This window comes from Morchella sextelata (genome assembly GCF_020137385.1).
Source record: "Morchella sextelata strain SCLS chromosome Unknown scls_21, whole genome shotgun sequence".
NCBI lineage: Eukaryota > Fungi > Ascomycota > Pezizomycetes > Pezizales > Morchellaceae > Morchella > Morchella sextelata.
In genome coordinates, this window is record NW_025408636.1 from 640175 (window position 1) to 652881 (window position 12707).

The 12707-nt window shown below is 50.1% G+C and overlaps 4 protein-coding genes across 4 annotated transcripts; 2 read left to right on the forward strand and 2 right to left on the reverse strand.

Moving 5' to 3' along the window:
• Window positions 1-577: 577 nt before the first annotated feature.
• On the reverse strand, window positions 578-1805 carry H6S33_006746 (uncharacterized protein; the record flags this gene model as incomplete). The annotated part of the gene is made up of 1 exon (XM_044838091.1): window positions 578-1805. A coding segment is annotated over one exon (1228 nt), but the record flags the coding sequence as incomplete, so codon positions are not given.
• Window positions 1806-3959: 2154 nt separating this feature from the next.
• On the forward strand, window positions 3960-4460 carry H6S33_006747 (uncharacterized protein; the record flags this gene model as incomplete). The annotated part of the gene is made up of 1 exon (XM_044838092.1): window positions 3960-4460. A coding segment is annotated over one exon (501 nt), but the record flags the coding sequence as incomplete, so codon positions are not given.
• A 57-nt stretch (window positions 4461-4517) lies between these two features.
• On the forward strand, window positions 4518-4729 carry H6S33_006748 (uncharacterized protein; the record flags this gene model as incomplete). Its single annotated transcript, XM_044838093.1, has 1 exon — window positions 4518-4729. A coding segment is annotated over one exon (212 nt), but the record flags the coding sequence as incomplete, so codon positions are not given.
• A 4909-nt stretch (window positions 4730-9638) lies between these two features.
• Window positions 9639-11206, reverse strand: H6S33_006749 (uncharacterized protein; the record flags this gene model as incomplete). The annotated part of the gene is made up of 1 exon (XM_044838094.1): window positions 9639-11206. A coding segment is annotated over one exon (1568 nt), but the record flags the coding sequence as incomplete, so codon positions are not given.
• Between the last annotated feature and the right edge of the window lie 1501 nt (window positions 11207-12707).

The following is a 12707-nucleotide window of genomic DNA, read 5'->3' on the forward strand; positions in this document are numbered from 1 at the left end:
GACCCAGTCTACTAATAATACAGAATACACTCGGGGCATGCCCGAGACCCTGAAAAACAACCAAAAACATTTAACTCCTAAGTCCGTAACCCAAACTCCTAAATCCGCCGAAACCCCTCAACCTATTTATCCACTCTAATGCACATTTCCCTGTCGATGTTTCTTCTCCATCGGCCGTCTGGTGGATAATCGTCAGCGTCGGCTATTCGGAGGTCTCGGACGGCAAGGCTACCTACTCAGGCCTCTTCCCACATCGCTTTCCCACATAGCAGAGTCCTCTCATGCCCACAGGTACCGCCGATAGGTACTCGGTCGGCTGGCAGCTTGCGCCGATTCGCTCCGAGCGGTCCGATCTTCGATCCGATTGATTCCAGCTGTCCCTCATATATCCACCGGTACCAAAACACTCCCCTCCGGCGGTTTGACGCTCCGGGGGTTATTATTGGGGTCGAAAACGTGTTTTTTATGACTCTGGGTTTTTTGGTCGTAATTTGGTCGCACCACACTCCGCGAGTGTGGTCAAGAGTTGACATTAGCGTACAGAGGGTATTAGGGTATCTACTAGCCTTTCTCTCACTCCCGTAAATGCTTGGCATGCCCGTAACAATAGCCTCCTGAGTGCTTAAGAAACGTTTCCTAATCTCCTGACGGAACCGAGTCCAAGTAGCATAGTCCGCGGCTGCCGGTCCTAGCATCTTGGTCTCGATATACTCCATAAACCATTCCTTCGCCAACCCACACGTATATGTTCCAGCGAACAGTACTTTGTTCCTGTCCGTTCGGAACTTCTTGGGCTTCTGCTCGAAGTAGATCTCGCACTCCATGAGCCAATGCCGCAGGTTATGCTTCCTGGCATTATCGAACTCAAAGGGTATTTTGGCGAGCGAATCTACCATATCGTCGTCTTCAGGCGGCGCCGAATTCCGGTTCCCGCCTCGGTTCCTTCTCCAATTCTTCCGACCGTGCGACCATTCACTGTTATCGTCGTCATCGTCGTCGGAAGGTTCTGGGTCTCCCCCAACGTTTCCTCTTGGTGGGTTCTGGGGAGGTTGATTTCCACCATTCCCACCAACTGGAGCAGCTTCCACCGGTCCTCTGCCACTATTGCCATGCACTGGGCCGGCATCCTCCGGTTGCCTGCCTCCATTTCCTCCTACAGGACCAGCATTTCCTCCTACTGGGCCAGCATTTTCGGGTTTCTTGCCATTGTCAACAGGAACCGTTCGGGGTGCATTAGGGTCTAAGGGAGCACTAGCCACGGAAGGTGCTACTGACAGGTGTTGTCGCAGTAGTTCCTCCATCTCGGCTATCCGTTGGTTTCTTATCTCATCGGACTGCTTGAATTGTGCAAACATAGCCCGTTGTTCCCCTTTTTCCTGCTCCCGCTCTTCTCGTGCCATCCTCAGCTGTCGCTCCGCCTCCAACAGTTGGTTCTGGGTAATCCGATGGTTGCGATCCAGAACCTCGTGGTCGGCGGCTCGTGTGGTTTCTTGCATTTGTTGGACATGGGTGACGAGCTCAAAGAGCGACTCGAGATGTTGTTTTTGGGCAATGGCTTCTTGCCGTACTTTCTTATCCAGGATTTGTCCACTCCCTTGGACTTGCTCCTGGAGGTTTTGTAGCTGCTGCCAAACGGCCTGTCCAGCTGCACCAAGATACCTCATTTGTGCCTCATGTGTATCCAAAAACTCCTGCATATTCCTCACGAACTGGGCTTGAGCAGAGCGTTTACTCGATTGCCTAGTTGTTGTAGAGGGTCCTCCCGTGAGTAGGGGGTCTGGGCTAGCAGCCCTTGATATCACCATAGAATCTTTCTGGCCTCCTCAGTTACGGCCGAGGTATCTATGAAGTAATTATCCCTTCGGGTAGTCATTGTAATAGGGGATAACGATAATAGTTCTTTTCTTTGAGGTGACTTCGTTACTCCAAGTGAACTTGTGAGTAACAATATACTGTGAGGGATGCGTACCAGACCACAAGAGTACACTACGCAGAGCTCAGAGTTCGGCTAACAGCTACAAAGGTAGAAGTCTCCAAGGTCTCTTCAGTCAACATCGGGTATGATTCTCCTTGATCCGATACGGGCCCCGCGAGCTACGTTATCAACAAAGATTCACTAGAGTTAGTGTGAGGGATGCGTACCAGACCGCAAGAGTACACTACGCAGAGCTCAGAGTTCGGCTAACAGCTACAAAGGTAGAAGTCTCCAAGGTCTCTTCAGTCAACGTCGAGTATAATTCTCCTTGATCCGATACGGGCCCCGCGAGCTACGTTATCAACAAAGATTCACTAGAGTTAGCGTATAGAATTCGACCGTCTTCGACGTAATAGTTCAGGTAGAGTTCGAAGTCACGATAGAGTAAAGTATTTTCAAAAGTATAGTCAAATAAAGTTGTAACTCGCGTATCAACGATCTATATTGTTAAGACTCTGATTTCGCCGATGATGGTTTGGCTAGTCAGTGAATGACACAGTATTTATATCCCTCGCTTATGTCTCGAGGACCCAGTCTACTAATAATACAGAATACACTCGGGGCATGCCCGAGACCCTGAAAAACAACCAAGAACATTTAACTCCTAAGTCCGTAACCCAAACTCCTAAATCCGCTGAAACCCCTCAACCTATTTATCCACTCTAATGCACGTTTCCCTGTCGATGTTTCTTCTCCATCGGCCGTCTGGTGGATAATCGTCAGCGTCGGCTATTCGGAGGTCTCGGACGGCAAGGCTACCTACTCAGGCCTCTTCCCACATCGCTTTCCCACATAGCAGAGTCCTCTCATGCCCACAGGTACCGCCGATAGGTACTCGGTCGGCTGGCAGCTTGCGCCGATTCGCTCCGAGCGGTCCGATCTTCGATCCGATTGATTCCAGCTGTCCCTCATATATCCACCGGTACCAAAACACTCCCCTCCGGCGGTTTGACGCTCCGGGGGTTATTATTGGGGTCGAAAACGTGTTTTTTATGACTCTGGGTTTTTTGGTCGCAATTTGGTCGCACCACACTCCGCGAGTGTGGTCAAGAGTTGATATTAGTGTACAGAGGGTATTGGGGTATCTACTAGCCTTTCTCTCACTCCCGTAAATGCTTGGCATGCCCGTAACAGTTAGCGTATAGAATTCGACCGTCTTCGACGTAATAGTTCAGGTAGAGTTCGAAGTCACGATAGAGTAAAGTATTTTCAATGTATAGTCAAATAAAGTTGTAACTCGCGTATCAACGATTTATATTGTTAAGACTCTGATTTCGCCGATGATAGTTTGGCTAGTCAGTGAATGACACAGTATTTATATCCCTCGCTTATGTCTCGAGGACCCAGTCTACTAATAATACAGAATACACTCGGGGCATGCCCGAGACCCTGAAAAACAACCAAGAACATTTAACTCCTAAGTCCGTAACCCAAACTCCTAAATCCGCTGAAACCCCTCAACCTATTTATCCACTCTAATGCACGTTTCCCTATCGATGTTTCTTCTCCATCGGCCGTCTGGTGGATAATCGTCAGCGTCGGCTATTCGGAGGTCTCGGACGGCAAAGCTACCTACTCAGGCCTCTTCCCACATCGCTTTCCCACATAGCAGAGTCCTCTCATGCCCACAGGTACCGCCGATAGGTACTCGGTCGGCTGGCAGCTTGCGCCGATTCGCTCCGAGCGGTCCGATCTTCGATCCGATCGATTCCAGCTGTCCCTCATATATCCACCGGTACCAAAACACTCCCCTCCGGCGGTTTGACGCTCCGGGGGTTATTATTGGGGTCGAAAACGTGTTTTTTATGACTCTGGGTTTTTTGGTCGTAATTTGGTCGCACCACACTCCGCGAGTGTGGTCAAGAGTTGATATTAGCGTACAGAGGGTATTGGGGTATCTACTAGCCTTTCTCTCACTCCCGTAAATACTTGGCATGCCCGTAACACAAACTACCACCGCATCGATCTTACGACCATGCGATAGATCTCAAATCAGGAAAGCAGCCACCATGGGGACCCGTTTACTCCCTATCCGAAGTCGAGCTGAAGGTGCTTCGGGAGTACCTGGATAATATGTTGCGATTGGGAAAGATTAGGTTGAGCAAATCTCCGGCAGGAGCCCCAATCCTATTTGTGAATAAGAAGGACGGTAGTCTACGACTTTGCGTGGATTACCGTGTACTTAACCGTGTGTCCATCAAGAACAGGTATCCTCTACCGCTTATGAACGAGCTGCGAGATCGAGTGGCAGGCGCGGTTATCTTCTCGAAGATTGACCTGAAGGAAGGTTACAACCTCATCAGGATCAAAGACGGCGACGAGTGGAAGACAGCCTTCCGTACGCGGTATGGACATTTTGAGTACCTCGTCATGCCTTTTGGGCTGGCAAATGCGCCGGCGACCTTCCAGAACATGATGAATGATGCGCTGAGGGAATTCTTGGATCAAGGTGTAGTAGTATACCTCGATGATATCCTAATATATAGCAAGTCTTGAGAGGAACACAGGGAGCTGGTCGGCAAAGTACTTAGCAGGTTACAAGAATACAACCTGGTCGCCAACCCGAAGAAATCGTTCTTCGAGCTCACCGAAATCGAGTTCCTCGGATACATCCTTGCCCCAGCAGGCGTCACCATGGCACTGGATAAGGTTATGTCTGTTACGAATTGGCAAGCCCCGCGCAGCGGTAAGGAAGTACAAATCTTCATGGGCTTTGCCAACTTCTACAGAAGGTTTATCCTTATCACGGGGACCGTAGGCGATAGACTGTGGTGCCAAGGAATACAACCTAGGTAGTGACGTAGACGTGGACGTAGACGTAAAGGTATGCTTTGACTATGGACTATGGGTGGCTCTACCCGGTATGATAAACCGATTGGAGCCCTATGACGTGGTGCAAACAAAGAATAGTATTCGTGGAATAAATACAGAAGAAGAAGAAACTTATATTGCTTAGAAGCCGAAGCTTATCGCACACCTAACTACCCGACTACAACCTCCACCGACTAACCCGAAAACAAAAACGAAGTACAAAAACTAACTACCGCAGCTACGAGAACTACGTACATAAAAAGAGAAAAAGAGCGCACGAAGAGGGCGCGAATAACAAGTGGTACAGGTGAATAGAATCTAAGCGACAACAAAGAAACCTTCCCGTAGTAAAATAAGTAAGAACCCCAAACTTCTCCGTCAACTGCATTAGCGAGCACAATCCTAAACGTAGTGTTCAATCGAAACGATATCATTACCAACGTTCCCGGTGTCATATCTGTGGACGAACCTTAACAGGACTGGGAAACCACGCGCACGAAGGCAGGAGAAGCCAACCGCAACAGCGTCAGGGTGGAAGCGAGGGGGGTGGTGTAAGAGTGGGTCCTCGGGCGTCTGGTTGTCAGGCAGCGAGGAGTTGAGGAGTGGTGACCGGTAGGTCAAGTAAGAATGGGTGGGGTCGTCGGTCCCTGGAGCAACGGCTAAAGACTGTGCCCGAGTCGTATTTGAAGTGGTGTCCTCTGGAGAGGACATGCAAAAAGGGTTGAGCCGAAGGCTCAGTATGTATGGGGGTCGCAATCGAAGGTGCCGACCGTGTTGTGTTGAGGGTGGTCTCGGAGACTGGTTGGGTTTGGGTGAGGGGAGCAGGCCGGCTCGGGTAAAAGTGGGTGGCCTGGTTAAGGCCGATAAAGAGGGGTAAGGTCAGGGGACCTCGGGTAAAAATTTGACGATAGTTTCGCGACCGAGAGGTCGCTAACTTCGCGGGCTGTCGAGCGCTTTGGCAGTAGGTTCTCGCTGACTGGAGATTACTGACAGTGTGCGTACCCGACGTGTGGGATCACTCGTGCGATGAGTGAAAATAAGGAGGGGCGAAGGCGGCTTTCGAGAGTAACCGCTGGTTTGTCGAGGGGTGAACGGTGGACGCGTCCCGTGAGGGCACTGAACGAGCAAAGAATGGGGGGTGTCGAGCGAGGGAAGTTCAGGGACCGAAGCAATTCGAGAATCAGTATAACTCCATCTCGGGGGGAAGAAATCCTACCGCGAGCCAGAGGCGAGCGGGTAGAATACAGAATAAGAAGAAGAAACTTATATTGCTTTGAAGTACAAGACTTATCGCACACCGACCCGACCGCCTAAAACACGAACCAAACAAAAGAACGAAAGGAAAGAAAACAACAAACGCTAACAAACAAACAAGAACAAAAACAAACACGAACGATCACGAGCGAACATCAACAAGAAATAAGGAAATTCCGGAACGACACTCAACCAGAAACAACCCAACGACAAGGAGAAATAACATATCTCAGCGAACTCGGGCGCTGGATCCATCAAAACAAAGTAAAACCAAAGTTAAAAAGGTAAAAGGAAACCACCCTTTCCTAATCCCGTCCCTAATCATTTTCTTCCATCCCCTCTTCTAGGTCCACCTCCGCTTCCGCCGACTCGTACCACTTCGAGAGTTGAGAATTTTTTGCAAATTGTAAGATAAGGTCCGTTTTCAAGTTTATAAACATCCAGTTTTCCCAGGTCATCGCTCCGGGGATCTTTTCTATCAGGGGGGCGCGGATTCGAGCCCACACTGGGCATTCCATAAGTGTGTGTTTCGCTGAGTTTTCCATACCACACTGGCATGGTTCGGGGTCTGTATATACCGCGTGTTTATCGATTCGGGTAGTTTGGCACCGGATTCGAAAAACTTTTTTCGCCTCCGTTAGGGTAAGTTTCGCAATCTTGGGAGGGGGGCGGAAATCCCCCCGGTGATGGTAGTCCGGTATTGGTTGTGTATTCCATTCTTCCAACAGGTGGTCGCGTAGCAGTTTGTTTTGATTCCACTTGTCTCTCGCATTTCCGGGGGTTTGATATGGGAGTAGGAGGGAAGCGATTCGGTGTAGACCTGTCCCTTTGATGTTTGCTTCTCTGTATGGGAGGAGCTCAATTAGGGATTCATTGTTGGGGTGGGTTGCCTCGGTGCAGAGTATTCTGGTTCCGTACTTTCTTGAGCGATATGTTAGGAGGTGTTCTAGGGGGGGTAGTCCTGCTTCTCGGAGGAGTTTAGCTCTCTTGGTCCATCGAGGTAGGCCCGTAATGATCCGGGCAGCTTCGTTGTATAGTGGTTCTAGCGATCTAATGATGTGGTCTGCGCCAGTCCACCAAGCCTCAGATCCGTAGAGCAGGCTTGGAAGGAAGCCCTGTGTTATTAGGTGATGAACTGTCTTGACTGTTATCCCTGGCAGGCGGGCGGTGTTTCGGATTTGGTGGAGGGCTTTTAGGCCTTTTGCGATTGCTGCTTCGATATGGGGCCGGAAGGAGAGGGTTGGATCTATCCAGACTCCTACGTATTTCAGCCTCTCCTTGGGGTATATATTGATATTGTTAACTTTGACTGGAAGTCGTGGTTGTTGTTTGGATGATGTGGTGGGCCGGAAGAAGATCAGATCGGATTTATCCGGGTCGTATTTGATTTGGAGTGGCTCAGCTTTAATTAGTCTTTCTCTCATTCGTTCCTCCATTCTCTTGATTGTAAAGCCTGGTGTTTTGGATATTTGCACCAGCGCATCGTCATCGATGTAAGTTGTGTCCATCTCTTTTGGGCTGCTAGTTGGGTCCAGAATTACTCAGGCATAGATCATGAATAGTACCGGAGATATGGGGCTACCTTGCGGCACTCCAGAATCATAGGGCTGTGGGTCCTCTAGCTCATGGTTGAATTGGAACTGTAGTTTTCTGCCGGTGTTGAATTCCTTGCACCATTCTGTCAGATAGGTGGGGAATTTTTGTTGGTGCATGATTTCCGCGAGGAGTAGGTGATCGACACAATTGAATGCTCCTTGGATGTCATTGGTTAGGATCGCTGGTCTATCTCGCCGAGCGATTCCGGTGCTGTTTTTTAGTAGTAGGTTTTGTTGTATTGGTGTCAAGGTTCTCAGGAGGGCATCGATTGCCGAGATGGTTGGTCTTCCTCCGAATTGGTTTGCTGAGAGTGTGCCTAGGATTTCTCCAGCGGTGCAGAGTCTCTGGGCCACTATCTTCTCCAGGATTTTGCTGAAACATTGTAGAAGGGAAATGGGCCGGTAGGCTTTTGCTTCATGATAATTTGCTTTACCGGGTTTCGGGATCGGGATACACTTAGCTATTTTCCATTCCGCTGGATGTACACCGTGCCGGAGCATAGCGGAGAACATGTCTTGGATTAGAGTTGTATTTGCTTTGACTATAGCTTTAATAAAGGTAGAAGGGATGCCATCCGGGCCGGTCGCCGAGTGCGCTGGACAGGAGTCGATTGCTTTGTTAAGTTCTTCGGGGGTGACTATGTCGAAGGTGTTGCTAAGGTCAAAAGAGGGGGGTCTAATGTTCAAGGGGGGATGGTCGGGGGACGTCCGTTTCGAGGGGAAAAGTTGGGCTCTTAGAGCTTGACACTTCCCCGCAAACGTTTCTTCACCTTGTATGGTTGGTATGATTGTGTCTCGTCTCCTTCCTGCGCTTAGGATTCTCCAGACTTCACTACCTTTCGCCTCGTTCATCGTCTTTTCCCGCTGGTCCGCTTTTGCTTTCCGGATCATGACTGTCCATTCTCTGCAAGCCTTCCGGTGTTCCTACACGTGATTGGGTTTCCCTGTATTTCTCGCCTTTCTTTCTGCTGCATTTACCCTTGCCTTCATTTGTTTCATTTCATCTGACCACCAGGAGTTGGCTCTTACCCCCTCCTTCGAAAGTGGTGTTACTATGCTGACTGTTGACCTGAACAGTTCTAGGAAGAAATCGACAGTTTGTTCCGTATGTTCCTTGGTTTCCCATGCCTCTGCAGGGATGGAAATGTTTGACATGTGGTTCTCCAATAGCTTCCAGTCTGTTTGTCACCACATTCGTCTTGGTACGAAAGGTGGTTTTTCCAGGTGTAAGTGGACGGAGGTTCTCCCGTGGTCTGAGCCCGCTCCATAGGGTTCAGTGCTCCATCGTAGGTTGTGGTCAAGTGTTGGGCCTTTTACAAATGCAAGGTCGATGGTTGTGGGCCTTTTCCCTTTGTCTCTGGGGAAGTGCGTAAAGACGCCTGGTTCGTTCAGGAGGGTCAGTTTCTGTCGGGTTATCCATCGTTTTAACCGTGCGCCGTTGACGCGGTCTGCTCGAATGTTGTTTCTGTATTCATGTGAATTTACTCCGTACCACATTTGGTGGTGGCAGTTGAAGTCTCCCATTACTAGACAGTTATCAAGGGTTTGGATTGTACTTGTTATTTGAGCGAAGGGGCCACTTCGGCCTGGGGAGTATATGTTCAGGATTTGGGTTTTCTTGTTCTGGATTTCTACCGTAATCGATACTATGAAGTTATCGTGTGTGTAGTGGTGTTTTGGTTTGAGGTTGGCATGTTTGCGGACGTATGTTGCACATTTTGTATTGGTGTTGCTGGCCGTAAAAATATAAAAGAGATTTGATTCTGGTGGGTATCCCCCTGCTGAGGTCCATGGTTCTTGTAATAATAAGAAATAAATACTAGAGTCTGTTTCCGCTTCTTCTACCGCCGCCTTGGTAATAAGATCGCTCCGTGCACAATTGAGTTGGTGTGAGAGCGCGGTGGTTCGAGGCCTAAGCATTATTTGTCATGTGTTGGTCGTCTTCAGGAACGGGTGTGGCTCCGACTGGGGCGGTGGCTGGTACTTGAACTACCGGAAGCAACTCTTGGATGGGTGCGGCCGGTGGGTCTTGAGCGGGTGGAGCGTTTTCCTTTCCTTTATTGAGGAAACGGCGTTTGACTCTTTCGGGGCATGCTGGATCGGAGGCCTTATGGATTCCTTTACAGTTCAGACATCTGATTGGGGTGTGGGTGCATCTATATCCTCCTTGGCATTGATTGCATGGGTGGAAGCTGGTGAGGTGATCTCCGGCACAATGACCACATCTCCCATTGTTTTTGCATTTCTCCTGGCGGTGACCGTATTCAAGGCACTTCGCGCACTGGGTGTCTGGGAAGGTTGGGAAGAAGGCCTCGATGTGACAGCTTCGGTTAAAGAGGGATAGGAACTTAACTCCTAGTGTTTCCATTGTAACTTGTCCTGGGAGCGCGATGACCATTGATGAGTGGGTTTTCTCCATTCGAGTCTCTGCTCTGGAGATCCAGCGGGGAACCTGGGCAAGTTGGAAGTTCTCTCCATAGTTGCTTCTAATTTCGGATGCCACCAGTTGTCCTGCCTCGACGCCTTCTCCGACCGTTGTGGGGATTCCGTGAATAAGGAACTTTGACCATTTGGAGTTTGCCCGGATGATGGCGACTGGTACTTGTAGGGTGAGGAGAGCCTCCTCAATTTCTTTGGCGTATTCCATTGCCTTTGTTGCTGGGGTGACAAACTTTGTTTCTAGGATAAAATTATCCTTGGGTGTTCTCCTTGCTGAAATGAAGTGGCAAGATTCGTCCTGAATTCTTGCATTGACTAGGGTCCTGATCTCGGAGGGATTGACGTCAGATGGAGCAGTGGTTTCAACAATGATTTCTCTGTTGATTTTGGTATATTCTGGCTTGAAGAGAGGGCCCGCTTTTGGCTTTGCGGGCTTCTTTCTTCTCTCAACAACCTGGAAATTTCCTTGAGCAGGACCGGGTGCCGAGGCCACGGCGGCCCAGGTGCCTGCTTTCCATCCACGGGGTGGGGCTTGTTGGGGGGGTACGGGTGGGGGGGCCTGAGGGGCTGCCTGAGGCACTGCTTGGGGAATTATTTGAGGGACCGCTGGAGGGGGCATTCTCTGTCCCTGCGGTTGTTGTTTTCGCTGTTGTTGCAGTTGTTGCTGTTGTTGGTTTTGTTGTGGTTGTTGCGGTTGCTGCGGTTGTGGTTGTTTGTTGAGGAGAAGATGGATCGCCGAGTGCATACTGGTGATCATAGTTGTCTGCGCCTCGATTTGGTGCCTCAGTGTATCCACTGTTCTCCGGAGTGTGGTCGTTTGCTCTTCGAGGATTTCAATCCTGTCGGTGGGTGGGCAGATTCGGCTGGTGGCATGTCTAATGGCCCAGGTAATATAGTTCAGGTCCGTCTGGGTGTGAGTGTCCTGGGGAACAACGCTTGGGTAGAGGTAGTCAATTCTCGGTTGGTATGGGTCGTTGTAGTCGGATTCTGTTGCAAAGGTCGAGGAGAATTCTTGTTCCTGAGCTCCGGATGGGGTTGGATCGGGGACCGGGGTATTCCTGTTCTGCGGAGGTGCTGTCCCTTGCTGGGAAGACTGGGTGAAAAAGGACTGGAGCGAGGCTTGTTGCGACATGATTGAATGTCCAGTTCTTCTGGCGGCGTAGAGTGATGTTTCGGAAAGGTTTCTTTTCCTTCCCTTTGGGAGGTCAAGGCTGGAGAATTCTTCGCTAGAAGCCAGTTTTCTTGGTGTTTCTTTCGCTTGGAACAACAAAACGTGACCGTACGATCAGGGACGAAGTGGCTCAACCTGGTATGGTATACCAGGGTAAACCGAGGGGAATAAAATAAAGTGTTTTTGAAGCGAGGTTTGTTATCAGGGAGTTCTTTGCGAGCCTTAGCGAGCAAGAGTAAATACAGAGAGAGAGAGAGAATCTTATATTGCATAGAAGCCGAAGCTTATCGCACACCTAACTACCCGACTACAACCTCCACCGACTAACCCGAAAGCAAAAACGAAGTACAAAAACTAACTACCGCAGCTACAAGAACTGCGTACATAAATAAAACAAAAACAGCGCACGAAGAGGGCGCGAATAACAAGTGGTACAGGTAAGCAGAATCTAAGCGACAACAAAGAAACCTCCCCGTAGTAAAAGTAAAAACCCCAAACTTCTCCGTCAACTGCATTAGCGAGCACAAACCTAAACGTAATGTTCAATCGAAACGATATCATTACCAACGTTCCCGGTGTCATATCTGTGGACGAACCTTAACAGGACTGGGAAACCACGCGCACGAAGGCAGGAGAGGCCAACCGCAACAGCGTCAGGTGTGAAAGCGAGGGGGGGTGGGTCGAGTGTGGGTCCTCGGGCTTCTGGTTGTCAGGCAGCAAGGAATTGAGGAGTGGTGACCGGTTGGTCAAATAAGGAGTGGGTGGGGTCGTCGGTCCCTGGAGCAACGGCTAAAGACTGTGCCCGAGTCGTGTTTGAAGTGGTGTCCTCTGGAGGGGACATGCAAAAAGGGTTGAGCCGAAGGCTCAGTATGTATGGGGGTCGCAATCGAAAGTGCCGACCGTGTTGTGTTGAGGGTGGTCTCGGAGACCGGTTGGGTTGGGGTGAGGGGAGCGGGCCGCCTCGGGTAAAAGTGGGTGGCCTGGTTAAGGCCGATAAAGAGGGGTAAGGTCACGGGACCTCGGGTAAAAAATTTGACGATAGTTTCGCGACCGAGAGGTCGCTAACTTCGCGGGCTGTCGAGCGCTTTGGCAGTAGGTTCTCGCTGACTGGAGATTACTGACAGTGTGCGTACCCGACGTGTGGGATCACTCGTGCGATGAGTGAAAGTAAGGAGGGGCGAAGGCGGCTTTCGAGAGTAGCCGCTGGTTTGGCGAGGGGTGAACGGTGGACGCATCCCGTGAGGGCACCGAACGAGCAAAGAATGGGGGGTGTCGAGCGAGGGAAGTTCAGGGACCGAAGCAATTCGAGAATCAGTATAACTCCATCTCGGGGGGAAGAAATCCTACCGCGAGCCAGAGGCGAGCGGGTAGAATACAGAAGAAGAAGAAGAAGAAACTTATATTGCTTAGAAGCCGAAGCTTATCGCACACCTAACTACCCGACTACAACCTCCACCGACTA